A 27,283-nucleotide genomic window follows, 5' to 3' on the forward strand; every position below is an offset into this window, starting at 1 on the left:
ATAATGACGAAAAGTGGTACAGTATATTTTTTGGATTACCCCACTCAAGTTTACCATAGTAAAAGGAAAATATATATATATATAAAAAAAAGTTAGTTCCAATGACACTATTTATTTTATTTTTATAATTATCTTTTTATACTTACAACAGCAAAACTCAATATTACATGAGTGGTGTATGAGGAAGGTTAGATGTTGACAATCCTTTCCAAATTCGAGAATAAAAAAAAGTTATTTCTCCACCCAGAGTGAAACACTCTTAAAAGTAGAGAAAGTCATCATTTGCTCTATTCGACGGATAAAGAGATTGCTTTCGAGTGGACCTCCAGCAAATAAGTAGGAATTTTTTTTTAAAGTAAAATAAAATTAAAAATAAAATTGAGACGCAATAAAAATGGTAGTTACAAATTTCCATGGGTTTAAATCATGTCTGGAATTCAACTTTGACTCTAAACTACAGTCAAGACGCGAATAAATCGACGCTTGTTGTTGACTCAAAAATAGAACCGAATATATTTTTATACTTGTAATTTATAAATAACAACCCAATTTACACACTAATTCACATAGCATAACTCATTCTCATATATTTTCATGCATTCTCTTTACATTTTCATATTTTAAAATGAAAATGAACGATACCGATATGGAGGAAATTAGAGAAATCGTTTTTGCGTACGATCCAGTTCAAGCACCCGATTCACTCGAATTGATCGATAGCATGGAACAGAAGGAGACTGAAACTTACATGCCAAGAGCACCTCAAAGATTTATACGAAGGGACCGTCAAAGTAGTGTAAAACATTTTATTTGACGATTACTTTTCAAAGACTCCAACTTTTCTGAGGTCATTACAAATGAGGTGATCAATGTTGCACAACAATAATGCCAGAAGCGGTGGCATCATATGATTTGTGGATTTGACATGTTTTCTGTGGACCTTCCGATTAAACATTGACATTAATGTGATTAATCAATCTGATTTGTTTAAAGATTTACTTCAAGATATAGTTCCACCATGCAACTTTACGGTTAACAGGGCACAATTCCACAAGGAGTATTTAATTAGTAGATGGATTTACCCTAACTAGGTGATAATTGTCAAATCGTTTGAAAGTCCAGTTGATCCAAATACCGTTAAATACAAGAATTTCCAAGAATCTGCAAGAAAAGATATAGAATGAGCATTCAAAGTGCTACAAGGTCATTGTGCAATCATTAAAAATCCAACATGACCTTTTTATTATAACAAAATCCGACGAATTATGTATACTTGTATTATCTTTACACAATATGGTCACCCAAGACAACAGACGTGCAATGTGTGAACTTGAGGAAGATGGCCAACTCGTTGTTCGTGGCGAACATTTCAAGAAAGGGTTGAAGTACAGCTTGGTATGGATGGAGAATTCCGAGATGCAGATGTTCATCATCTTCTCCAACAAATGCTTATCGTACACATTTGAAATCTTCTAACAAATTTTAGTGTTCGACACAATGCAGAAGTGGGACCTTCTAACGTTGTCGAAAATGAAAGCGAAGAGGACGCAGACTAGTTTTATAATTTATATGTTTGTGTAATTAAATTATTTAAGCGAAGAGGACGCAGACTATTAGTGCCGAACATAAAAATTGAACAAATGATATATCAATAATTGTATGTATTAGAATTTATGAATATACGAGATCCAATTACAATCGTATAGTAGAAACTGAGCAATTTAACATTGTGTGAAGTCTACTCTATTTATACTAGACAAATTAGGTTACAATAAACGATAACCTAGACTTGATTTCTTATTCATAAAATCAAGGCAAATCTCATGATTAATGTGGTCTCAATAACTATATTTGAATGTGTCTATAACAATGATTGAATGTGTCTGAAGTGTTTATCATATTCATAATCCGACTTTGTAAGCGCACGTCTAGTTGTAGCTCTTTTCATAACGAATCTAGCATATATAGGAACTTTGGTTTCTTTACAAATATGGAAAACACTAATAGTCTGCTAAGCATGAGATAGTCTGATCGGGCTAGATTTTTTGAAAATAGTGACTTCCATACTTAGAATATTTTCTGAATTCTAATCTAGACTTTTGACTAATCAAAATTTTCAAACGGACTTTTAACATTGTTTTCCCCAACTGATTTAATTTGAGTTGTGGCCATTTTTTTTTTTTTTTACCGTCTACTTGTATGTTGCTTTCCATCATTTTGATGAATTGTTCCCTTATTATAATAGTTTTAGGTTTGTAATAATAATAATAATAATAATAATAATAATAATAATAATAATAATAAATAAATAATAATAATAATAATAATAATAATAATAATAATAATAATAATAGCAGTAGCAGCAACAACAACAACAACAACATATAATTCCACGCCTCTACAACACTAAATTAAGTTATTTAAAAAGCCTTTAATTAAAAAAGAAAAAGTAAAAAATAATAGGTAATTTATCTCATAACCATCATATTTATTATCTTTTTGTCATGTTCAGATTTAATTGTTTATTTTCATAAATAAATAAGAATAAATAGATAAAACCCGTAATGTGTGTATTTAAAACAAAAATATAAAGTCGTTTTGTAGAAATCTTTAAGGTTGTTTCAAATTATTTTGATTTTAATAAGCGAATGAGCTTACTAACATAAAAAAAATTATATAATAATTTAAAAGTTTATAAAAAGCGTCATCGATTAATTTATTAATCTATAAACATAATAAAAATTTTAAATCTTATAATAGAAACCAGGAGACGAATGCCGAGACTAAAAACTAGAAACATTGGGTATCTTTCGGTTTTGAACTGTTTTCTAGGAATCATGAACATGTGATTGGTTAGATACATTACACTTGAATTCGGTACATTGTATCTACTTATTTGGTTACTTGTTTTTCTTTTCGATAGTAACAAAACATAAAATACATGAGAAAATCTATAAGTGGAAAATGGAATTGAAACACCTCGTCTCGCGTTGTATAATATTTATTGGACGATGTTTTTTTTTTTTTTCCTCACAGGGACACATTTTATTAAGCATTCTAAGGTGGTAGAGTATACAATTACAACGATTTAAAAAATCAATTATTTTAAAAAGTACATTCATTACCTCTATGAACTGACCAAACATAAGAATAATTAATAATAAAATCAAACAAATTAATAATAAACATTCTAGCTAACTTGGATTTCCAACCCAAATATTCTTATTTTCGATAATAGTTAGTTGTAATCTCAAGTTTCCGTTTTCTCATTATCGTGTATGTATAGTATGTAGGTTATAAGTTGTTTACTTTGCAACTTAGTCGTTAATTTTGCTCGAGTGGTATCCGGGATTGTCGGAGTACTCTCGTTGCTTTATTGAATTTGGCTTTTCAAAAAAAAATAAATAAAATCAAACAAATTATTTTTGTTCACCTGTTATGAATCAAAAGTGACATTATCAATAATATACTTGCGTTGATTTAAGAAAAGACCACGAGCAGATGGTATTACTTCCACTCCAAGAAAATAAGATAACGAACCAAGATCCTTGAGTTTAAACTTTGCCGCAAGACATGTGATAAACTCATCTAAAACATGTGAATCTGGACATGTGAGTACAATATCATCAACATAGACAATCAGATAAATAGGAGCAGCCCGACTTCTGTTGATGAATAAAGAAGCATCGGCAATGGACCTTGTGAACCCGTAACCCTGCAAAAAAAAGTGTGAGTTCTGTATACCACGCACGTGGTGCTTGCTTCAACCCATAGATGGCCTTCTTTAATTTACACACATGCGTAGGATAGTTAGTATCCGTAAAACCTGGCGGTTGAGCCATAAACACATGTTCCTGTAATGTACCATTAAGAAAAGCATTATTAATGTCAAGTTGCTGCAATGGCCAATTGTTCGTCACTGCAAGACTTAAAAGAGTGCGAATCGTGGCAGGCTTCACCACGGGGCTGAATGTTTCAGTGTAGTCAATACCGGAACGCTGTTGAAAACCCTTTGCAACAAGACGAGCACGATACCTCTCAATAGTACCATCGGGATTATATTTGATTCGGAAAATCCATTTACACTTCACAATGTTAGTGGCCGTCTCCGCAGGTACCAGATCCCACGTGTGCAACTCATGTAATGCTTTGAGTTCAAGTAACATGGCCTCTTTCCAAAGTGGATCAGACAGGGCCTGTTTAACATTAGTGGGCTCAACAGGCCGTGAACCGGAGGTGACAATATTAGCATACTTGGGATTGGGCTTGTAAATATTGTTGCGTGATCTAGTGGTAATTGTAGTGGTAGAGGTGGGTAAGGTAGTAGAAGTAGGTAATGGTTGATCTGAAACAACTGTTTCAACAGGAGTAGATGAAATGTCCCGTTCATATTGATTATAAACGTTCCATATTAATCGATTTCGTTGCGAGGTTTTGACCTCTATATGAGACGTTTTTCAAAGACTGCATTCATTTTTAAAACAACCATAACCTTTATTTTATCAATAAAGGTTTCAAAAGCATTACGTAGATTATCAAATAATGATAATCTAAAATATACAGTTTACACACGACCATTACATAATGGTTTACAATAGAAATATATTACATCGACATATGTTTCTTAAATGCAGTTTTTACACAATATCATACAAACATGGACTCCAAATCTTGTCCTTATTTTAGTATGCAATAGCGGAAGCTCTTAGTATTCACCTGAGAATAAACATTCTTTAAACGTCAACAAAAATGTTGGTGAGTTATAGGTTTAACCTATATATATATATATATATATATATATATATATATATATATATATATATATATATATATATATATCAAATCGTAACAATAGACCACAAGATTTCATATTTCAATACACATCCTATACATAGAGATAAAAATCATTCATATGGTGAACACCTGGTAACCGACATTAACAAGATGCATATATAAGAATATCCCCATCATTCCGGGACACCCTTCGGATATGATATAAATTTCGAAGTACTAAAGCATCCGGTACTTTGGATGGGGTTTGTTAGGCCCAATAGATCTATCTTTAGGATTCGCGTCAATTAGGGTGTCTGTTCCCTAATTCTTAGATTACCAGACTTAATAAAAAGGGGCATATTCGATTTCGATAATTCAACCATAGAATGTAGTTTCACGTACTTGTGTCTATTTTGTAAATCATTTATAAAACCTGCATGTATTCTCATCCCAAAAATATTAGATTTTAAAAGTGGGACTATAACTCACTTTCACAGATTTTTACTTCGTCGGGAAGTAAGACTTGGCCACTGGTCGATTCACGAACCTATAACAAATATGTACATATATATCAAAGTATATTCAAAATATATTTACAACACTTTTAATACATTTTGATGTTTTAAGTTTATTAAGTCAGCTGTCCTCGTTAGTAACCTACAACTAGTTGTCCAACGTTAGATGTACAGAAAAAAATTGATATATATTATCTTGAATCAATCCACGACCCAGTGTATACACGTCTCAGGCTAGATCACAACTCAAAGTATATATATTTTTGGAATCAACCTCAACCCTGTATAGCTAACTCTCACATTACTGCATATAGAGTATCTATGGTTGTTCCAAATAATATATACACATGGGTCGATATGATATGTCAAAATATTTGCATACGTGTCTATAGTATCCCAAGATTACATAATATATTAGAATACATGTATAATACAATATAAGTTAGCTAGGATATGATTAATATAGATTTGTTACCAATTTTCACGTTGCTACAACAAGAAAAATTATCCAATCTTGTTTTACCCATAATTTCTTCATTTTAAATCCGTTTTGAGTGAATCAAATTGCTATGGTTTCATATTAAACTCTATTTTATGAATATAAACAGAAAAAGTATAGGTTTATAGTCGGAAATATAAGTTACAAGTCGTTTTTGTAAAGGTAGTCATTTCAGTCGAAAGAACGACGTCTAGATGACCATTTTAGAAAACATACTTCCACTTTGAGTTTAATCATGATTTTTGGATATAGTTTCATGTTCATAAGAAAAATCATTTTCCCAGAAGAACAACTTTTAAATCAAAGTTTATCATAGTTTTTAATTTACTAACCCAAAACAGCTCGCGGTGTTACTACGACGGCGTATGTCCGGTTTTACAGTGTTCTTCGTGTTTCCAGGTTTTAAATCATTAAGTTAGCATATCATATAGATATAGAGCATGTGTTTATTTGATTTTAAAAGTCAAGTTAGAAGGATTAACTTTTGTTTGCGAACAAGTTTAGAATTAACTAAACTATGTTCTAGTGATTACAAGTTTAAACCTTCGAATAAGATAGCTTTATATGTATGAATCGAATGATGTTATGAACATCATTACTACCTCAAGTTTTCTGGATAAAGCTACTGGAAATGAGAAAAATGGATCTAGCTTCAAAGGATCCTTGGATGGCTTGAAAGTTCTTGAAGCAGAATCATGACACGAAAACAAGTTCAAGTAAGATTTCCACTCGAAATAAGATTGTTATAGTTATAGAAATTGAATCAAAGTTTGAATATGAGTATTACCTTGTATTAGAAAGATATCTTACTGTAAATAATAAAGATTTCTTGAGGTTGGATGATCACTCTACAAGATTGGAAGTAAGCTAACAAACTTGGAAGTATTCTTGATTTTATGAAACTAGAACTTGTAGAATTTATGAAGAACACTTAGAACTTGAAGATAGAACTTGAGAGAGATTAATTAGATGAAGAAAATTGAAGAATGAAAGTGTTTGTAGGTGTTTTTGGTCGTTGGTATATGGATTAGATATAAAGGATGTGTAATTTTGTTTACATGTAAATAAGTCATGAATGATTACTCATATTTTTGTAATTTTATGAGATATTTCATGCTAGTTGCCAAATGATGGTTCCCACATGTGTTAGGTGACTCACATGGGCTGCTAAGAGCTGATCATTGGAGTGTATATACCAATAGTACATACATCTAAAAGCTGTGTATTGTACGAGTACGAATACGGGTGCATACGAGTAGAATTGTTGATGAAACTGAACGAGGATGTAATTGTAAGAATTTTTGTTAAGTAGAAGTATTTTGATAAGTGTCTTGAAGTCTTTAAAAAGTGTATGAATACATATTAAAACACTACATGTATATACATTTTAACTGAGTCGTTAAGTCATCGCTAGTCGTTACATGTAAGTGTTGTTTTAAAACCTTTAGGTTAACGATCTTGTTAAATGTTGTTAACCCATTGTTTATTAAATCAAATGAGATGTTAAATTATTACATTATAATGATATCATGATGTATTAATATATCTTAATATGATATATATACATTAAATGTCGTTACAACGATAATCGTTACATATATGTCTCGTTTCAAAATCATTAAGTTAGTAGTCTTGTTTTTACATATATAGTTCATTGCTAATATACTTAATGATATGTTTACTTATCATAATATCATGTTAACTATATATATATATATATATATATATATATATATATATATATATATATATATATATATATATATATATATATATATATATATATATATATATGTCATCATATAGTTTCTACAAGTTTTAACGTTCGTGAATCGCCGGTCAACTTGGGTGGTCAATTGTCTATCTGAAACCTATTTCAATTAATCAAGTCTTAACAAGTTTGATTGCTTAACATGTTGGAAACACTTAATCATGTAAATAACAATTTCATTTAATATATATATAAACATGGAAAAGTTCGGGTCACTACAGTACCTACCCGTTAAATAAATTTCGTCCCGAAATTTTAAGCAGTTGGAGATGTTGATGTATCTTCTGGAAATAAATGCGGGTATTTCTTCTTCATCTGATCTTCTCGTTCCCAGGTGAACTCGGGCCCTCTACGATCATTCCATCGAACCTTAACAATTGGTATCTTGTTTTGCTTAAGTCTTTTAACCTCACGATCCATTATTTCGACGGGTTCTTCGATGAATTGAAGTTTTTCTTTGATTTGGATTTCATCTAACGGAATAGTGAGATCTTCTTTAGCAAAACATTTCTTCAAATTTGAGACGTGGAAAGTGTTATGTACAGCCGCGAGTTGTTGAGGTAACTCAAGTCGGTAAGCTACTGGTCCGACACGATCAATAATCTTGAATGGTCCAATATACCTTGGATTTAATTTCCCTCGTTTACCAAATCGAACAACACCTTTCCAAGGTGCAACCTTAAGCATGACCATCTCTCCAATTTCAAATTCTATATCTTTTCTTTTAATGTCGGCGTAGCTCTTTTGTCGACTTTGTGCGGTTTTCAACCGTTGTTGAATTTGGATGATCTTCTTGGTAGTTTCTTATATTATCTCCGGACCCGTAATCTGTCTATCCCCCACTTCACTCCAAAAAATCGGAGACCTGCACTTTCTACCATAAAGTGCTTCAAACGGCGCCATCTCAATGCTTGAATGATAGCTGTTGTTGTAGGAAAATTCTGCTAACGGTAGATGTCGATCCCAACTGTTTCCGAAATCAATAACACATGCTCGTAGCATGTCTTCAAGCGTTTGTATCGTCCTTTCGCTCTGCCCATCAGTTTGTGGATGATAGGCAGTACTCATGTCTAGACGAGTTCCTAATGCTTGCTGTAATGTCTGCCAGAATCTTGAAATAAATCTGCCATCCCTATCAGAGATAATAGAGATTGGTATTCCATGTCTGGAGACGACTTCCTTCAAATACAGTCGTGCTAACTTCTCCATTTTGTCATCTTCTCTTATTGGCAGAAAGTGTGCTGATTTGGTGAGACGATCAACTATTACCCAAATAGTATCAAAACCACTTGCAGTCCTTGACAATTTAGTGATGAAATCCATGGTAATATTTTCCCATTTCCATTTCAGGATTTCAGGTTGTTGTAGTAGACCTGATGGTTTCTGATGTTCAGCTTTGACCTTAGAACACGTCAAACATTCTCCTACATATTTAGCAATATCGACTTTCATACCTGGCCACCAAAAATGTTTCTTAAGATCCTTGTACATCTTTCCCGTTCCAGGATGTATTGAGTATCTGGTTTTATGAGCTTCTCTAAGTACCATTTCTCTCATATCTCCAAATTTTGGTACCCAAATTCTTTCAGCCCTATACCGGGTTCCGTCTTTCCGAATATTAAGATGCTTCTCCGATCCTTTGGGTATTTCATCCTTTAAATTTCCCTCTTTTAAAACTCCTTGTTGCACCTCTTTTATTTGAGTAGTAAGGTTAGTGTGAATCATTATATTCATAGATTTTACTCGAATGGGTTCTCTGTCCTTTCTGCTCAAGGCGTCGGCTACCACATTTGCCTTCCCCGGGTGGTAACGAATCTCAAAGTCGTAATCATTCAACAATTCAATCCACCTACGCTGCCTCATATTCAGTTGTTTCTGATTAAATATGTGTTGAAGACTTTTGTGGTCGGTATATATAATACTTTTGACCCCATATAAGTAGTGCCTCCAAGTCTTTAATGCAAAAACAACCGCGCCTAATTCCAAATCATGCGTCGTATAATTTTGTTCGTGAATCTTTAATTGTCTAGACGCATAAGCAATCACCTTCGTTCGTTGCATTAATACACAACCGAGACCTTGCTTTGATGCGTCACAATAAATCACAAAATCATCATTCCCTTCAGGCAATGACAATATAGGTGCCGTAGTTAGCTTTTTCTTCAATAATTGAAATGCCTTCTCTTGTTCATCCTTCCATTCAAATTTCTTTCATTTATGCGTTAATGCAGTCAAGGGTTTTGCTATTTTGGAGAAATCTTGGATGAATCTTCTGTAGTAACCAGCCAATCCTAAAAATTGACGTATATGCTTCGGAGTTTTTGGGGTTTCCCACTTTTCAACAGTTTCGATCTTTTCCGGGTCCACCTGAATACCTTCTTTGTTCACTATGTGACCGAGGAATTGAACTTCTTCCAACCAAAATGCACACTTTGAAAACTTAGCGTACAGTTTTTCTTTCCTCAATACTTCTAGCACTTTTCTCAAATGTTCTTCGTGCTCTTGATCATTCTTTGAGTAAATAAGTATGTCATCGATGAAAACAATGACAAACTTGTCAAGATATGGCCCACACACTAGGTTCATAAGGTCCATGAACACAGCTGGTGTGTTAGTCAATCCAAACGGCATAACCATAAACTCGTAATGACCATAACGCGTCCTAAAAGCAGTTTTTGGAATATCATCCTCCTTGCATTTGATGATATCCAGAACGTAAATCGATCTTCGAATAAACCGATGAGCCTTGTAGTTGATCAAATAAGTCGTCAATTCTCGGCAGTGGATAACGGTTTTTGATGGTAAGTTTGTTCAACTCTCTGTAGTCAATACACAACCTAAATGTACCATCCTTCTTCTTGACAAACAAAACAGGAGCTCCCCATGGTGATGTGCTTGGTCGAATGAAACCACGTTCTAATAGTTCTTGCAGTTGGCTTTGCAGTTCTTTCATCTCGCTGGGTGCGAGTCTATAAGGAGCACGAGCTATTGGTGCAGCTCCTGGTACAAGATCTATTTGAAATTCAACAGATCGATGTGGAGGTAATCCCGGTAATTCTTTCAGAAATACATCGGGAAATTCTTTTGCGACGGGAACATCATTGATGCTCTTTTCTTAAGTTTGTACTTTCTCGACGTGTGCTAGAACAGCATAGCAACCTTTTCTTATCAGTTTTTGTGCTTTCAAATTACTAATAAGATGTAGCTTCGTGTTGCCCTTTTCTCCGTACACCATTAAGGGTTCTCCTTCTTCTCGTACAATGCGAATTGCATTTTTATAATCTCTGCTTTCACCTTCTTCAGCCAGTCCATGCCAACTATTACATCAAAACTCCCTAACTCTACTGGTATCAAATCAATCTTAAATATTTCGCTACCCAGTTTAATTTCTCGATTCCGGCATATATAATCTGCTGAAATTAATTTACCGTTTGCTAATTCGAGTAAAAATTTACTATCCAACGGCGTCAATGGACAACTTAATTTAGCACAAAAATCTCTACTCATATAGCTTCTATCCGCACCCGAATCAAATAAAACATAAGCAGATTTATTGTCAATAAGAAACGTACCCGTAACAAGCTCCGGGTCTTCCTGTGCCTCTGCCGCATTAATATTGAAAACTTTTCCACGGCCTTGTCCATTCGTGTTCTCCTGGTTCGGGCAATTTCTAATAATGTGGCCCGGTTTTCCATATTTATAACAAACTACATTGGCATAACTTGCTCCGACACTACTTGCTCCACCATTACTCGTTCTGACACCATTTATTCCTTTCGTTCTGTTAACCCCTGGTCCGTAGACCTCACACTTCGCCGCGCTATGACCATTTCTTTTACACTTGTTGCAAAATTTGGTGCAGAAACCCGGGTGATACTTTTCACACCTTTGGCATAGCTGATCTGATTGTTGTTGTTGTTGCGGTTGTTATTATTGTTGGGATGATTGTTGTAGTTGCTGTTGTTATTGTTGTTGTTGTTGTTGGGCCGTTTGTTGTAGTTGCGATTGATGTTGCGATTGTTGGGATAGTTGTTGCGATTATTGTTGTAATTGCTGTTGTTGTTGTATTGGTGATTCTTATCACCGTTTTCCTCCCACTTTCTTTTGACTTGCTTCACATTGGCCTCTTCAGCCACCTGTTCTTTAATTCTTTCTCAATCTGGTTCACTAATTTGTGAGCCATTCTACATGCCTGTTGTATGGAGGCGGGCTCGTGTGAACTTATATCTTCTTGGATTCTTTCCGGTAATCCTTTCACAAACGCGTCGATCTTCTCTTCCTCATCTTCGAACGCTCTCGGACACAATAGGCACAATTCTGTGAATCGTCTTTCGTACGTGGTAATATCAAATCCTTGGGTTCGTAACCCTCTAAGTTCTGTCTTGAGCTTATTGACCTCGGTTTTGGGACGGTACTTCTCGTTTATCAAGTGCTTGAATGCTGACCACGGTAGTGCGTAAGCATCATCTTGTCCCACTTGCTCTAGATAGGTATTCCACCATGTTAACGCAGTACCTGTGAAGGTATGTGTAGCATACTTCACTTTGTCCTCTTCAGTACACTTACTTATGGCAAACTCCGATTCGACCTTCTCGGTCCACCGTTTCAATCCGATCGGTCCTTCGGTTCCATCAAATTCCAAAGGTTTGCAGGCAGTGAATTCTTTGTAGGTGCATCCTACACGATTTCTTGCGCCGTTAGCTGCATTGCTAGATTCGAAGTTATTGTTGGTATATAGCGCAGCCTGTACTGCGGCTATGTTTGAAGCAAGAAAGGCACGAAATTCCTCTTCGCTCATATTCAAGGTGTGTCGAGTAGTCGGTGCCATTTCCTTCAAAATAGTCAAATGAAACGAGTTAATCATATAGAATATCAAGAGTAGTCAATAGTATTTCGTAGCGTAATATGAACTTATTTATAAAAGCTCTTTCTTCATATTAGCGTTTTATACTCTTTAATTCGAGTAGTACCTACCCGTTAAGTTCATACTTAGTAGCTAACATACCATTTCAACTACTACAATTCTATATGAAAAACTATTCACAAAAAAAAAAAAAAATCATATTCAAACATTTATACAATAACTTGCAAACTTACAATACCGCTTTTTTTTACATATAGCATGAAATATAGCACATAAAACTTTGATACAAAGTAGTTGCGAAGATAATTCTAGTTAATAAATAAGGCGTTCAGCAAAGGCAATAAAGAAACGTAATTCATACGTCCAGAAACAAGTCATGCATTCTGGTTTTACTAATACCACATCCCATTCTTGGTTTTGTGGAACATAACCGTTGTGACCGATAGTAAGACAATGTGTTGTAACGTCGTCAAAAGGATGAAGTTTACGTAATGACCAACAGTCTCGTAATAACCTAAAAATCTCATTTCTTACCCCAATTACCGACTCCGTCACTTGTGGGAATGTTTTGTTTAATAGTTGTAGCCCGATGTTCTTATTCTCACTTTGGTGAGAAGCGAACATTACTAACCCGTAAGCATAACATGCTTCTTTATGTTGCATGTTAGCCGCTTTTTCTAAATCATGAAGTCCTATATTCGGATATATTGAGTCAAAATAATTTCTTAACCCGTTGCGTAAAATAGCATTTGGGTTCCCCGCAATATATGCGTCAAAGTAAACACATCGTAACTTATGGATTTTCCAATGTGATATCCCCCATCTTTCGAACGAAAGCCTTTTATAAATCAAGGCATTCTTGGAACGTTCTTCGAATGTCTTACAAACTGATCTCGCCTTAAATAGTTGTGCCGAGGAATTCTGACCGACTCTAGACAAGATTTCACCAATCATGTCTCCGGGTAGGTCTCTTAAAATATTGGGTTGTCTATCCATTTTGTATTTTTATACTGTAAAATAGACAAGAGTTAGATTCATAAAAAAATACTTATTAATACAAGCAATTTTTAGATATATCATAAAGCATAAGCACACTATATTACATATATTACACCACACGAATACAACTATCTTATTCCGACTCGCTCGTTTCTTCTTCTTCGGTTTTGGTTCATTTTGCCAAGTTTCTAGGGATATATGATGTTCCCCTAATACGATCCGTCGTTTTCCACATTGGTTTAGAAAAACCTGGTGGTTTAGAGGTTCCCGGGTTATTGTCACAACTTAAGAAATACGGGTGTTGACGATACATATAAAGTTCATCGGGTTTGGAATCAAATTTCTCTATTTTTATGCCCTTTCCCTTATTGTTCTCTTTTGCCTTATTAAATTGTGTTGGGGTAATTTCTATAACATCATCGGAATCCTTGTCGGGATCCGATTCATCGGAGAATTGGTAATCCTCCCAATACTTTGCTTCCTTGGCGGAAACACCATTGACCATAATTAACTTTGGTCGGTTGGTTGAGGATTTTCTTCTACTTAACCGTTTTATTATTTCCCCCACTGGTTCTATTTTATCTTCCGGTTCCGATTCTTCTTCCGGTTCCGACTCTTCTTCCGGTTCCTCTTCGGGAACTTGTGAATCAGTCCATGAATCATTCCAATTTACATTTGACTCTTCATTATTATTAGGTGAGTCAATGAGACTTGTTCTAGAGGTAGACATCTATCACATAATATCAAACACGTTAAGAGATTAATATATCACAGAATATTCATATGTTAAAAATATATAGTTTCCAACAAAAATGTTAAGCAATCATTTTTAAAGAAAACACGGTCGAAGTCCAGACTCACTAATGCATCCTAACAAACTCGATAAGACACACTAATGCAAATTTTCTGGTTCTCTAAGACCAACGCTCGGATACCAACTGAAATGTCCCGTTCATATTGATTATAAACGTTCCATATTAATTGATTTCGTTGCGAGGTTTTGACCTCTATATGAGACGTTTTTCAAAGACTGCATTCATTTTTAAAACAACCATAACCTTTATTTTATCAATAAAGGTTTCAAAAGTATTACGTAGATTATCAAATAATGATAATCTAAAATATACAGTTTACACACGACCATTACATAATGGTTTACATTAGAAATATATTACATCGACATATGTTTCTTAAATGCAGTTTTTACACAATATCATACAAACATGGACTCCAAATCTTGTCCTTATTTTAGTATGCAACAGCGGAAGCTCTTAGTATTCACCTGAGAATAAACATGCTTTAAACGTCAACAAAAATGTTGGTGAGTTATAGGTTTAACCTATATATATATCAAATCGTAACAATAGACCACAAGATTTCATATTTCAATACACATCCTATACATAGAGATAAAAATCATTCATATGGTGAACACCTGGTAACCGACATTAACAAGATGCATATATAAGAATATCCCCATCATTCCGGGACACCCTTCGGATATGATATAAATTTCGAAGTACTAAAGCATCCGGTACTTTGGATGGGGTTTGTTAGGCCCAATAGATCTATCTTTAGGATTCGCGTCAATTAGGGTGTCTGTTCCCTAATTCTTAGATTACCAGACTTAATAAAAAGGGGCATATTCGATTTCGATAATTCAACCATAGAATGTAGTTTCACGTACTTGTGTCTATTTTGTAAATCATTTATAAAACCTGCATGTATTCTCATCCCAAAAATATTAGATTTTAAAAGTGGGACTATAACTCACTTTCACAGATTTTTACTTCGTCGGGAAGTAAGACTTGGCCACTGGTCGATTCACGAACCTATAACAAATATGTACATATATATCAAAGTATATTCAAAATATATTTACAACACTTTTAATACATTTTGATGTTTTAAGTTTATTAAGTCAGCTGTCCTCGTTAGTAACCTACAACTAGTTGTCCAACGTTAGATGTACAGAAAAAAATTGATATATATTATCTTGAATCAATCCACGACCCAGTGTATACACGTCTCAGGCTAGATCACAACTCAAAGTATATATATTTTTGGAATCAACCTCAACCCTGTATAGCTAACTCTCACATTACTGCATATAGAGTATCTATGGTTGTTCCAAATAATATATACACATGGGTCGATATGATATGTCAAAATATTTGCATACGTGTCTATAGTATCCCAAGATTACATAATATATTAGAATACATGTATAATACAATATAAGTTAGCTAGGATATGATTAATATAGATTTGTTACCAATTTTCACGTTGCTACAACAAGAAAAATTATCCAATCTTGTTTTACCCATAATTTCTTCATTTTAAATCCGTTTTGAGTGAATCAAATTGCTATGGTTTCATATTAAACTCTATTTTATGAATATAAACAGAAAAAGTATAGGTTTATAGTCGGAAATATAAGTTACAAGTCGTTTTTGTAAAGGTAGTCATTTCAGTCGAAAGAACGACGTCTAGATGACCATTTTAGAAAACATACTTCCACTTTGAGTTTAATCATGATTTTTGGATATAGTTTCATGTTCATAAGAAAAATCATTTTCCCAGAAGAACAACTTTTAAATCAAAGTTTATCATAGTTTTTAATTTACTAACCCAAAACAGCCCGCGGTGTTACTACGACGGCGTATGTCCGGTTTTACAGTGTTCTTCGTGTTTCCAGGTTTTAAATCATTAAGTTAGCATATCATATAGATATAGAGCATGTGTTTATTTGATTTTAAAAGTCAAGTTAGAAGGATTAACTTTTGTTTGCGAACAAGTTTAGAATTAACTAAACTATGTTCTAGTGATTACAAGTTTAAACCTTCGAATAAGATAGCTTTATATGTATGAATCGAATGATGTTATGAACATCGTTACTACCTCAAGTTTTCAGGATAAAGCTACTAGAAATGAGAAAAATGGATCTAGCTTCAAAGGATCCTTGGATGGCTTGAAAGTTCTTGAAGCAGAATCATGACACGAAAACAAGTTCAAGTAAGATTTCCACTCGAAATAAGATTGTTATAGTTATAGAAATTGAATCAAAGTTTGAATATGAGTATTACCTTGTATTAGAAAGATATCTTACTGTAAATAATAAAGATTTCTTGAGGTTGGATGATCACTCTACAAGATTGGAAGTAAGCTAGCAAACTTGGAAGTATTCTTGATTTTATGAAACTAGAACTTGTAGAATTTATGAAGAACACTTAGAACTTGAAGATAGAACTTGAGAGAGATTAATTAGATGAAGAAAATTGAAGAATGAAAGTGTTTGTAGGTGTTTTTGGTCGTTGGTATATGGATTAGATATAAAGGATGTGTAATTTTGTTTACATGTAAATAAGTCATGAATGATTACTCATATTTTTGTAATTTTATGAGATATTTCATGCTAGTTGCCAAATGATGGTTCCCACATGTGTTAGGTGACTCACATGGGCTGCTAAGAGCTGATCATTGGAGTGTATATATCAATAGTACATACATCTAAAAGCTGTGTATTGTACGAGTACGAATACGGGTGCATACGAGTAGAATTGTTGATGAAACTGAACGAGGATGTAATTGTAAGAATTTTTGTTAAGTAGAAGTATTTTGATAAGTGTCTTGAAGTCTTTCAAAAGTGTATGAATACATATTAAAACACTACATGTATATACATTTTAACTGAGTCGTTAAGTCATCGCTAGTCGTTACATGTAAGTGTTGTTTTGAAACCTTTAGGTTAACGATCTTGTTAAATGTTGTTAACCCATTGCTTATTAAATCAAATGAGATGTTAAATTATTACATTATCATGATATCATGATATATTAATATATCTTAATATGATATATATACATTAAATGTCGTTACAACGATAATCGTTACATATATGTCTCGTTTCAAAATCATTAAGTTGGTAGTCTTGTTTTTACATATATAGTTCATTGCTAATATACTTAATGATATGTTTAATTATCATAATATCATGTTAACTATATATATATATATATATATATATATATATATATATATATATATATATATATATATATATATATATATATATATATGTCATCATATAGTTTTTACAAGTTTTAACATTCGTGAATCGCCGGTCAACTTGGGTGGTCAATTGTCTATATGAAACCTATTTCAATTAATCAAGTCTTAACAAGTTTGATTGCTTAACATGTTGGAAACACTTAATCATGTAAATAACAATTTCATTTAATATATATATAAACATGGAAAAGTTCGGATCACTACAGTAGAGTTGGATGATGTTGTGTTACATGGGGTAGTGATGGTTTCTGTATCCGGCATTGAAGGTGAATTGGATACAGATGGCGATGTACCCGTTAATAGAGGTAAATCAATTTGACACCAACTAGACATTGATGGATATGTAGAAGGGGGTGAACAGTTCATGAGTTTATTGTAGGGAAACTCATTTTCCACAAATTTAACATGGCGTGAGGTATAGATTCGTTGAGTTGTTAGATCCATACAGTGGTAAGCACTTTGAGTTGCTGAGTAACCCACAAAAATACACGGTAGAGATCTTTGATCAAGTTTATGAGTGGTGTACGGTCTAAGCCACGGATAACAAAGACTCCCAAAGCTTCTAAGTTTCTGATAGTTGGGAGTGATGCCAAATAAAGACTCATAGGGAGTTTTATTGGCTAGAGTATAAGTCGGTAGCCGGTTTATCAAATAAGATGCTGTTGTAAACGCGAATGACCAAAAAGTGGTAGGCAATTGGGCATGAGATAAAAGAACGAGACCAGTTTCAACAATATGTCGATGCCTTCGCTCAGCAAATCCATTATGCTCAGGTGTGTGTGGGGGAGATGTGAGGTGAGATATGCCATTGACAGGGAGATAGTCAGATAGAGCAATATATTCACCACTATTATCAGAGTATAACGTTTTAATAGGTTTGCTAAAATGTTTTTTCAACCAAAGCTTTGAAACGTATAAAAACATCTTTAGTGTCCGACTTCTTTTTTAGTGGATAAAACCAGATATAATGCGTGTAGTGATCGATGAACACAACATAGTATTTGTAGCCATCAATAGAATAAATCGGAGAGGTCCACAGATCAGTATAAATAATATCTAGCGGAGCATTAGAAAGCAAAGTATTTTTATTAAACGGAAGCTTATGGCTTTTATTACATTGACACGCATTGCAATTAAACAAAGAATTCGGAATCTTTAATAAAGTGCATAATGACTTAAAAACAGATAAAGAAGGATGACCCAATCGATGATGCCAATCCTTAGGTGAAGCACGGACACTTGAATAAGCAACAATGGAGGAGACAGCGGAAGTGATTTGGTAGACTCCTTGATTAGCAGGACCCGTTAGAAGGAGGGTTCCAGTGAGACGATCCTTCACAAAGAAATCATCAGAAGTAAAAGCAATTAGTAAATAGTTATCTTTACATAATTGGTAAACAGAAAGTATATTACGTCTCATCTTAGGAACATAAAGAACATTGGATAACGATAAGTTTTTAGAGGAAGTTGTAAGAGTAGAAGAACCTATTCGTGCTATAGGTAACCCCTTACCATCACCAATTATGATTTCATCCGTACCACCATACGGGTTATGTAAAGCTAAGTTGCTGAGATCTTGTGTGACATGGTGAGAAGCACCCGTATCCAGTAGCCACGAAGTGTTTGCAGAGGAAGGATTAAGAGTGGTTGCATTTGCCTGAGGTGTAGACGCCCGATAAGTTGGTGGTTGAATGTTTGGGTGATGCTCAGCGAACACATGACATCTTTGCAATGAGTGACCCTTAGCATTACACCATTGACATTTACCCAAAAAAGGACGTGACCCAGTATATGTAGAAACTGATTTTCCCGAGCCTGTGGTATTGTGGTGTACTTTGGAAGGCATCGAATTGCGTCGAATGGATGTGTTAACAGTGGATGGTAAAGTGCCGATGGAAGCTTGAGTTTTAAGCATAAGTTCCTTATTAATCAACTTTTCGTGAAGTTCCACAAAAGTGATCGATGTATCTCTAGCATTTACTCCGTCAATGACACTTTGATAAGCATCATCCAGGCCTTCAAGGACACGATCTGTAATGTCCTCCTGTGATATAGTTTCACCAAGAAGAGCAAGTTGGTCCACACATGCTTTGATCGAATTCATAAATTCAGTGATTGATTGTGGTCCCTTGGTGATGGATTTGAGACGTTGTTTGAGTTGTTTGATGTGCCCGCGAGATGCACTTGCAAACGTGTTTGCAAGAGTGTCCCATAGTTCTTTGGATGTTTTGGTTAACGCAACCAAAGGTATGATGCTTTGATCAAGAGTTCCGATCAAAGCCCCAAAAAGTAAACGATCTTGACGGACCCAGGTGGTGTACGCCGGATTGACAAAGATGATTTCAGTGTTGCTGCTGTCTGCGGCTGGTTCAGAGGTGGATCCAGTGGTGGTGATGGTAGCAGCAGGTGCTACGCAGGAGCCATCAATAAATTTAGACAGACCGTAGCCGTCTAGAGTCGCTTGAATCTGTAGTTTCCACGATGTATAGTTTATCGAGGTTAGTTTCAGAATATTTGTGAGCGAAACAATGATGATCGGGGTTTTAGGATCAGCATCGTTCGGAATTGTATGAGAAGACATGGAGAAGAAACGGCTGTAAGTATCGGAAAAAAAAAAACAATCGACTGGAAGAATAAGGCTAGTCGACTTTTAGGCTACGTGATACCATATAGAGAGAATAGAATGAAATCTCAAAATATTATTGATTATAACTTTACAATATATAGGATATACAAATCTTGTTTTCCAAGCTAAAGAGATAAACTAGGAAACAAATTATACACAATACCAAATTCCTCATAATTAGGAATAGATATATACACACAATATATGCAAATATTATACATCCTTAACAGTTTCGACGCCTACACAATAGCATTAAAGAAGCTGCCACAACAATTTGAAACCGCACCTTACTATCCGACATTGACCTCCAATTCTATAACCACAACTCTCATACCGCTCAAGAAGAAAATCTAGGCAAATCAAGCTCGCACCAAATGCGAAGCCTACTCCAAACTTTCAACACCACCTCGCAACAAAAAAAAAGGTATGATCAACCGATTCAACTTGAGATAAGGAATTTAAACAATCTACAGAATCAAGAACCACACCCTTCATAAAAAGATTGAATCGAGAAGGTAATTGACCTAAACTCAACTCCAAAGGAAGATGTTAACTTCTCTGGATCACCTTCAACTTTTTGCAAGAAAAAAAGGGAACACATTCTGACCAAGAAATTAACGCCTTTGGTAACGAAGGTAAAATGATATCGTCCGAAAACTCCTCAATCTCATGGACCGAGAATTCTCCAGAAGATGTAATCGACCAACTCCATGAATAGAAGATTCATTAAGAACAACGGAAGAAAGCTCGTGCGATAACTAACATATATGATCCATATATCTGCATGATGTAATCAGTGGCGGATCTAGAAATCATAGTCATGGTGTCACTAGTTAAAAGATCAATAAAATTACACTATTCAATGGTGTTACTCAAAATTTTTTACCATGTCTAATGGTATCACCAATTAAAAATTCAAAAAAAAAAAAAAATTCAATGCATCGCGTATTTCACTGATACTCCGTACTACCAGTCAACATATAATAGATCTGCTCTTGAATGTAAGTCTCGTTTTCAAGCCCATGAAGAGCTGCCATTACACACCTTGTTAATAAGTCAATAATTCGAAGTTGTGATGCGGTCCAGCGGTTGGTGGCATGCCTCCTTTAGGGAAGGTCATGAGTTCGATCCCCGTTAGCTACATATTAAAAACACAATTTCATCCCTGCCATGAAGTATCCACCCATTGCACATTTCACATATCGTTTGGGGGGTAAAGGGTATGGGGTTTTACTTTGCCGTACACTTGAATCGGTTTTAAGGTTTCCTCCCGGGCAGCGATGCGGACGGGGTTATTATCGCTGTATCGGCGTAGTCGAAACGGGAGATGATCGCAACCGGTGGTTAAGTCTTCCTCGGGTGATCCCAATCGTTGTCCAAAAAAATAAGTCAATAATTCGACAATGTTACACGTAGCTTTTAAACTTACGATTAAGTGTACTATATATATAATATAAGTGTACTACCATTTTTCGGCATGGATGACCCGACCATTAAACGCCGTTAATTTTTAAACGACAATGTTAACGTATAAATATTCTTTTTTACTACGGAGTATTTACTTTCTCCATTTGTCAAATACAGTTAAGTTGGAAACGAATTGTTTACATGATACGATAAAACATATTTCCTAAAACACAAGTAAGAAAAACATATTAAATTGGGAAAAGAATATGAATAATGTAGCAGAACAAGGCATGTGGTAACATGGAAATCAATGATACAATCAAACCTAGTTTAGTATATTCACACTCCTCGAACCATCCACCTTTGAATTTTTAATTCAAACACCCCCACTTAAATTTCCATTTCACCCCTTTAACTTTTTCATATTTCCTATTCCACCCCTCCCGCATCTCAAACAAAAACACGCATTCTTCCCACCTAAATATATACACTTACATCCCCCGTTCCCCTTCTTTATATTTTCAAAAACAACACAAAAACAAATTCACCTGAATCTTGACTTCCGGCGACCCCTTTGACCGGAAAAAAGATTTTATGACATGCTTCAATATCAACCTGTTGTTATTGCTTTTGTGTTGAATATAATTTTCTTACTTGTATCCACAAATGCGATCCGTTTAGTTCCTGAAACACATAATTATGTTTCAAACATTGAAGTTGATCAAACTACAAACGTACAATACAATGAAGCACCAGAGTACATAAACGGAGCTCAATGTAAACCGGGTGGGATTCATGTAGCAATGACTCTTGATTACAACTACTTAAGAGGATCAGTAGCTGCTGTTCATTCAATATTGAAACATACTTCATGTCCTGAAAATATTTACTTCCATTTCATTGCATCTCAATCCAATTCACCCAAACCCGAAGACTTGACCCGGATCATCAAAACCATATTTCCATCTTCGGGTTTTATGGTTTACAAGTTTGATGATCGGTTAGTCAAGAATTTGATATCGTATTCGATTCGTGAAGCACTTGAAGACCCGTTGAATTACGCTAGAACTTACTTGGCTGACATACTTGACTCGAGTGTGACCCGGGTTATTTATCTGGATTCGGATATTATAGTTGTTGATGATATACAGAAGCTTTGGTCCGTTTCGTTATCCGGGTCGACTGCAGTTGGAGCTCCGGTTTATTGTCACGCGAATTTTACTAAGTATTTTACGGATAGGTTTTGGTATGATTCGAGTATGCCGAATGTGTTTGAAGGTAAGAAGCCTTGTTATTTTAATACGGGTGTAATGGTGATGGATTTGGTAAAATGGAGGAAGGAAGATTATACGGGTCGGATCGAGAAATGGATGGAGGTTCAAAAGGAGGAGAGGATATATGAGTTGGGTTCGTTACCGCCGTTTTTGTTGGTGTTTGGTGGTGACGTGGCGGGGATCGATCATAGGTGGAACCAACATGGGCTTGGTGGGAACAATCGGGTTCATAGTTGTCGGACTTTACATCCGGGTCCGATTAGTTTGTTGCATTGGAGTGGGAAAGGGAAACCATGGGTGAGATTAGATTCGGGTGATCCGTGTCCGGTTGATGATCTATGGGCTCCTTATGATCTTTATAATAAACATTTTAAAGAACAACTAAGATGATTTTGATGAAGGCCTTGTATCTTGGTAATTTGTAATTTGATTCATTCTTTTTTTTAATTGTATATTGTTTTCTTTAAATTTTGTTTTATAGAGATTCTTTTTGTATATCCATACATGAATATGTGGGAAAAAAAAATACTACCTCTTACTTTTTGCACACAGTTTTAGAAAATCCCACTAAATCCATTCTCCACCAATCAGAAATCTTCTCTTTTCAGAATAACCTCTTTTGATTGGTTGAAATCCTAAGTGAACATTTGATATGAGAACCCAAAATAAAAAGATGGACAATTGAAGTGGGACGGAGGGAGTACCAATTTTATGGTACTAGCATAACTTAATTTCTGTTAGGCCACTCCCTATCGTGACTAACACTATTCATCATTATAACTTCCACATCAGCGCCACATCATCATTCAAATCCTATAACTAACTCATAAAATCCTATAACTAAACGGTGTCTATCATGACTAAAACATCTTACCTTTAACTGCCACGTCATTAATTAATTTCTTTTTATGTTTTTTTAACTAACACAAATAATAATAATAATAATAATAATAATAATAATAATAATAATAATAATAATAATAATAATAACTAGTAAAATGTCAGACCGCGCGTTGCGGCAGTTGCTGTTGGATGTGCGTTATGTGATACTCGTGTTTTACACAAAATGAATATGTTTGTTATATAATCTGAATAGATGTACAAAATAGGTAAGTATATAGACATAGCCTTTGCATACTTAGTACATACTTGCTACGTAGCTAAGTTATTACATAACTACTTACTATCCGCATGTTGGCTAGGGTTTATTGTTCTTTGATTTCTTTCCTTATACCTGCATTGTTGAAGATGTAGTATCCGGATTCCGGAAGCCTAGTGAAGTGGCTTTTTGACGATTGGGTGATTTCTGTCATTTTTCGTATTCATATATGAATATACCGTTTGTTACAAAAGGTGAATGCAATTCTTCAATCAGCCATCTTGTTCCTAAATTCCGCTAATCCTGAAAAGCAACATGATAAGTCAAACTTTTTTAAATCATAACATTATTCTACAATAAATTTATTTGAGAATGATACTATCTAGATTTTAAACACGGAGTAAATAAGGGGTTCATATAGCGATGATTGGCAATATTGACATCTCATAGCTGCATAGCTGTTTAAGTACCAACCACAGCCACCTATATCTGCGCACTATATATCGACCCATCGATAAAACATAATCAAGTTGACCTGTTTGTTGGTAAATGAATAAAAAATTCAAGTCTTTGTGATGTAACTACCATCAATTGTGGTTTTTAATGAGATAAAACAATTAATAATTTTGTTGATGGATTGTTTACCGGAGTCAATCCTTTGAGGTCACCTTTAAAAGCTACTTACCAAGCTCGAAGTCAGTAGCAAAGCCAAAGTATATTGTTGTACGTGAGTAATGAACAATATCAACCCTCCAAGAGAGGAATTCCAACTAATATGCAATAACTTTTTACGTATTAATATATTTATGAACTACAAATGTTCATATTTTGTTATTACAAAAGCTAATGAATAACCCTTCTGGCTTATGATAAGAAGTGATGTGTTTAGAGTGGAGAATCATAAAAATCTACAAATGAGCAATCAACTATTAACTATACATATTAAAAATGAATTACACTAAGTAGTTTAGAATAGAAGATTACCTCATGATTTGTAACGGACTTTTCTGAAATTGGATGGTGAACTTGCAGAATGCCCAATCATCAACCTCAATGTTCTGCCATAAAAATTTAATATAAAAATAGATTAAAAAATAGCAATGATGTGCAAGATCAAGTTGTGATCATGTGTGCACCGGATAACGCAACAAAACGAACTCCTTCAATATCAAAATTAAATGACAAAATTAAAGTGTAGTTATAAAACAAAAATTGTAAACTTACCTACACAATTAGAAGTTGCAGACATTGATGAATTGTCCACGATAGATATAGCACCCACTTCATTAACTTTAGAAACTACACACCATAATTGCGTACATCATTGAAGTGTTAAACAAACGTCGGAATAAACTATGAATGGTCGGAAGTAGAAACTAACAACACAAAAGTTAATTGTTTCAATTTTTTTTTTTTGATGTTGTATCTTTTCATTCCTTGTTTTTCTTTATATGCATGCTGGCTTTGTACGATATACTATGTTTTGTAAAAAAAGTTATGAACATTAAGTATGAAGCCAACCTATTGCATACAAAAATCTATTTTAAGTAACACTAACAAAAAAGCAAGTGGCACCATTAAAGTTAACAAAAAAGAAAATCGAAAACTACCTGCTCCTAATGGCGCATCTTCGCATGGCAGGAAGTCTATGGTAGAAAATGCACCAGAGTCACATTCGAAGAAGAGAATCATGTTGCGTGATTATTACTATGTGACACAACTGAAAAAGAAATCAAAAAAAAAAAAAAGAGCCTGGATATTAGTGTATATAGCATGACCTGAATATTAGTCTAAAATAATATAACTTCACATTCAATTTTCTCATGATGTAAAATAATTCAACATAACTATATGCTCATCATGACATGCTGTGAGTCCGACCGATTTTACCATATTGAAAAAAAAAGTTTGTTTGCAAAAACTTTACCGATTCATAGATTAATAATTAAGTGATATAATTATATATATGAACATGAAGTAAAGAAACGAAGGTGGTTATTTCTTATCTTTTGTAATTTCATCCTTTTTCTCTGTTATGTTTTTATCTCTTGTTTCACTTCATTCTTTTCTGGTTCTATTACTGGCCCCACCTAATTTGATATCCACTTTTTCAATCGGTATATTCGATATCCGTAGTTGAATGTGATTTGACTATAGGCAGCTGCTGTTTTCATATCACAATACGTCATTAGATTTTGCAATTTTGGTCTACATTGTTAATTCAAACATAAAGTAAAATCCGGTAAACGATTACACAAAAAACCTATTTAATACATGTAACATCCAAATTTCACCTTTAAAATCTTAAAAATTATTTTTTTTTTTCCAATGCAATCGCTCGGAACAACAGAGGGTAGTAGCAACCTGAATCAAAACCTAAAAAAAACGACAACCTCATAACAAAGCTAACAACATATTTAACATATTATAAAGGAAAGACATCTCATTATAAACTAAATAGCCACTTACCAAATGAACACCAAAAACAAAGAACCTCAACTCCAAAAGCAAGTCTGCAAAAAAAAAAAAAAAAAAAAAAAAAAAACCAACTGGGGAATATGTTTTAAAAAGTCAGCGAAATTGCATAGCTATCATGACCAATCATGACCTGTAGTTGTGAAGCAAACACAATATGAGCCATTTATCTTAAGGTTCTAGAAAAATGTTCCAAAGTGTTACCTCTAGTTGTATAGGTTGTACACTATCATCACCTCCTGCATAGATTAAGGATCAAAATCAAAATTACCATAAATATAAAACAACTATATAGATCCTAATATTGGCACGGATTCCGCGAACGTCCCTAGCCCCTTTAATAATAAGGAAAACAAAGTTCATGAACAACATGCACAAAAGAAATTATATAACAAACATAAAAATATTGAAATCATAAAGCAATAAGAAAACATCATGCAATTATCGAAACAGCTACGATTATTAGAACCTGCAAATAATCGATATCCGGTGTATTTTCAGCTGGATTGGAGTCAAATGTAGAAAACTAAGAGAATTGAGGCTCCGACATGTGTGTAAAACCAAGCAAGAGAACATGAAACGCCATTGCTGCAAACTGTAGGTTGCCCCGCCAAGATACGAAACCATTTTTTCTCATTGCTTGATTAAACTCCAACAAAATCATCATCACAGCCTACCGAAACCTCAAAACAATAGTACCAGTAATCTCTTTTGATAAGATTAGCAAACCTTAGGAACTCCTCATTTGTGAAAAACTGAAGAGATATGAGGCTCAGGTATGTGTCTAAAATCGAGCAACAGATATGAATCGTCATGGCTGCAAACTATAAGTTGCCCCGCCAAGATACGAAACGTTTTTTTCTCGTTGCTCGACTGAACCACAACAAATTCATCATCACGGCCTTTTTAT

At 34.3% G+C, this 27,283-nt stretch overlaps 1 protein-coding gene across 1 annotated transcript; it reads left to right on the forward strand.

Annotated features, from left to right (window-relative positions):
• The first annotated feature begins 22,313 nt into the window (after nt 1-22,313).
• On the forward strand, nt 22,314-26,668 carry LOC139888920 (probable galacturonosyltransferase-like 10). Its single transcript, XM_071871901.1, has 2 exons — nt 22,314-23,170; nt 26,620-26,668. Exons 1-2 carry the CDS (start codon nt 22,329-22,331, stop codon nt 26,666-26,668), a joined length of 891 nt encoding a protein of 296 aa, XP_071728002.1. The 5' UTR covers nt 22,314-22,328.
• Nucleotides 26,669-27,283: the final 615 nt, after the last annotated feature.

Source organism: Rutidosis leptorrhynchoides, chromosome 2, assembly GCF_046630445.1.
Source record: "Rutidosis leptorrhynchoides isolate AG116_Rl617_1_P2 chromosome 2, CSIRO_AGI_Rlap_v1, whole genome shotgun sequence".
In the NCBI taxonomy this organism is placed as follows: domain Eukaryota; kingdom Viridiplantae; phylum Streptophyta; class Magnoliopsida; order Asterales; family Asteraceae; genus Rutidosis; species Rutidosis leptorrhynchoides.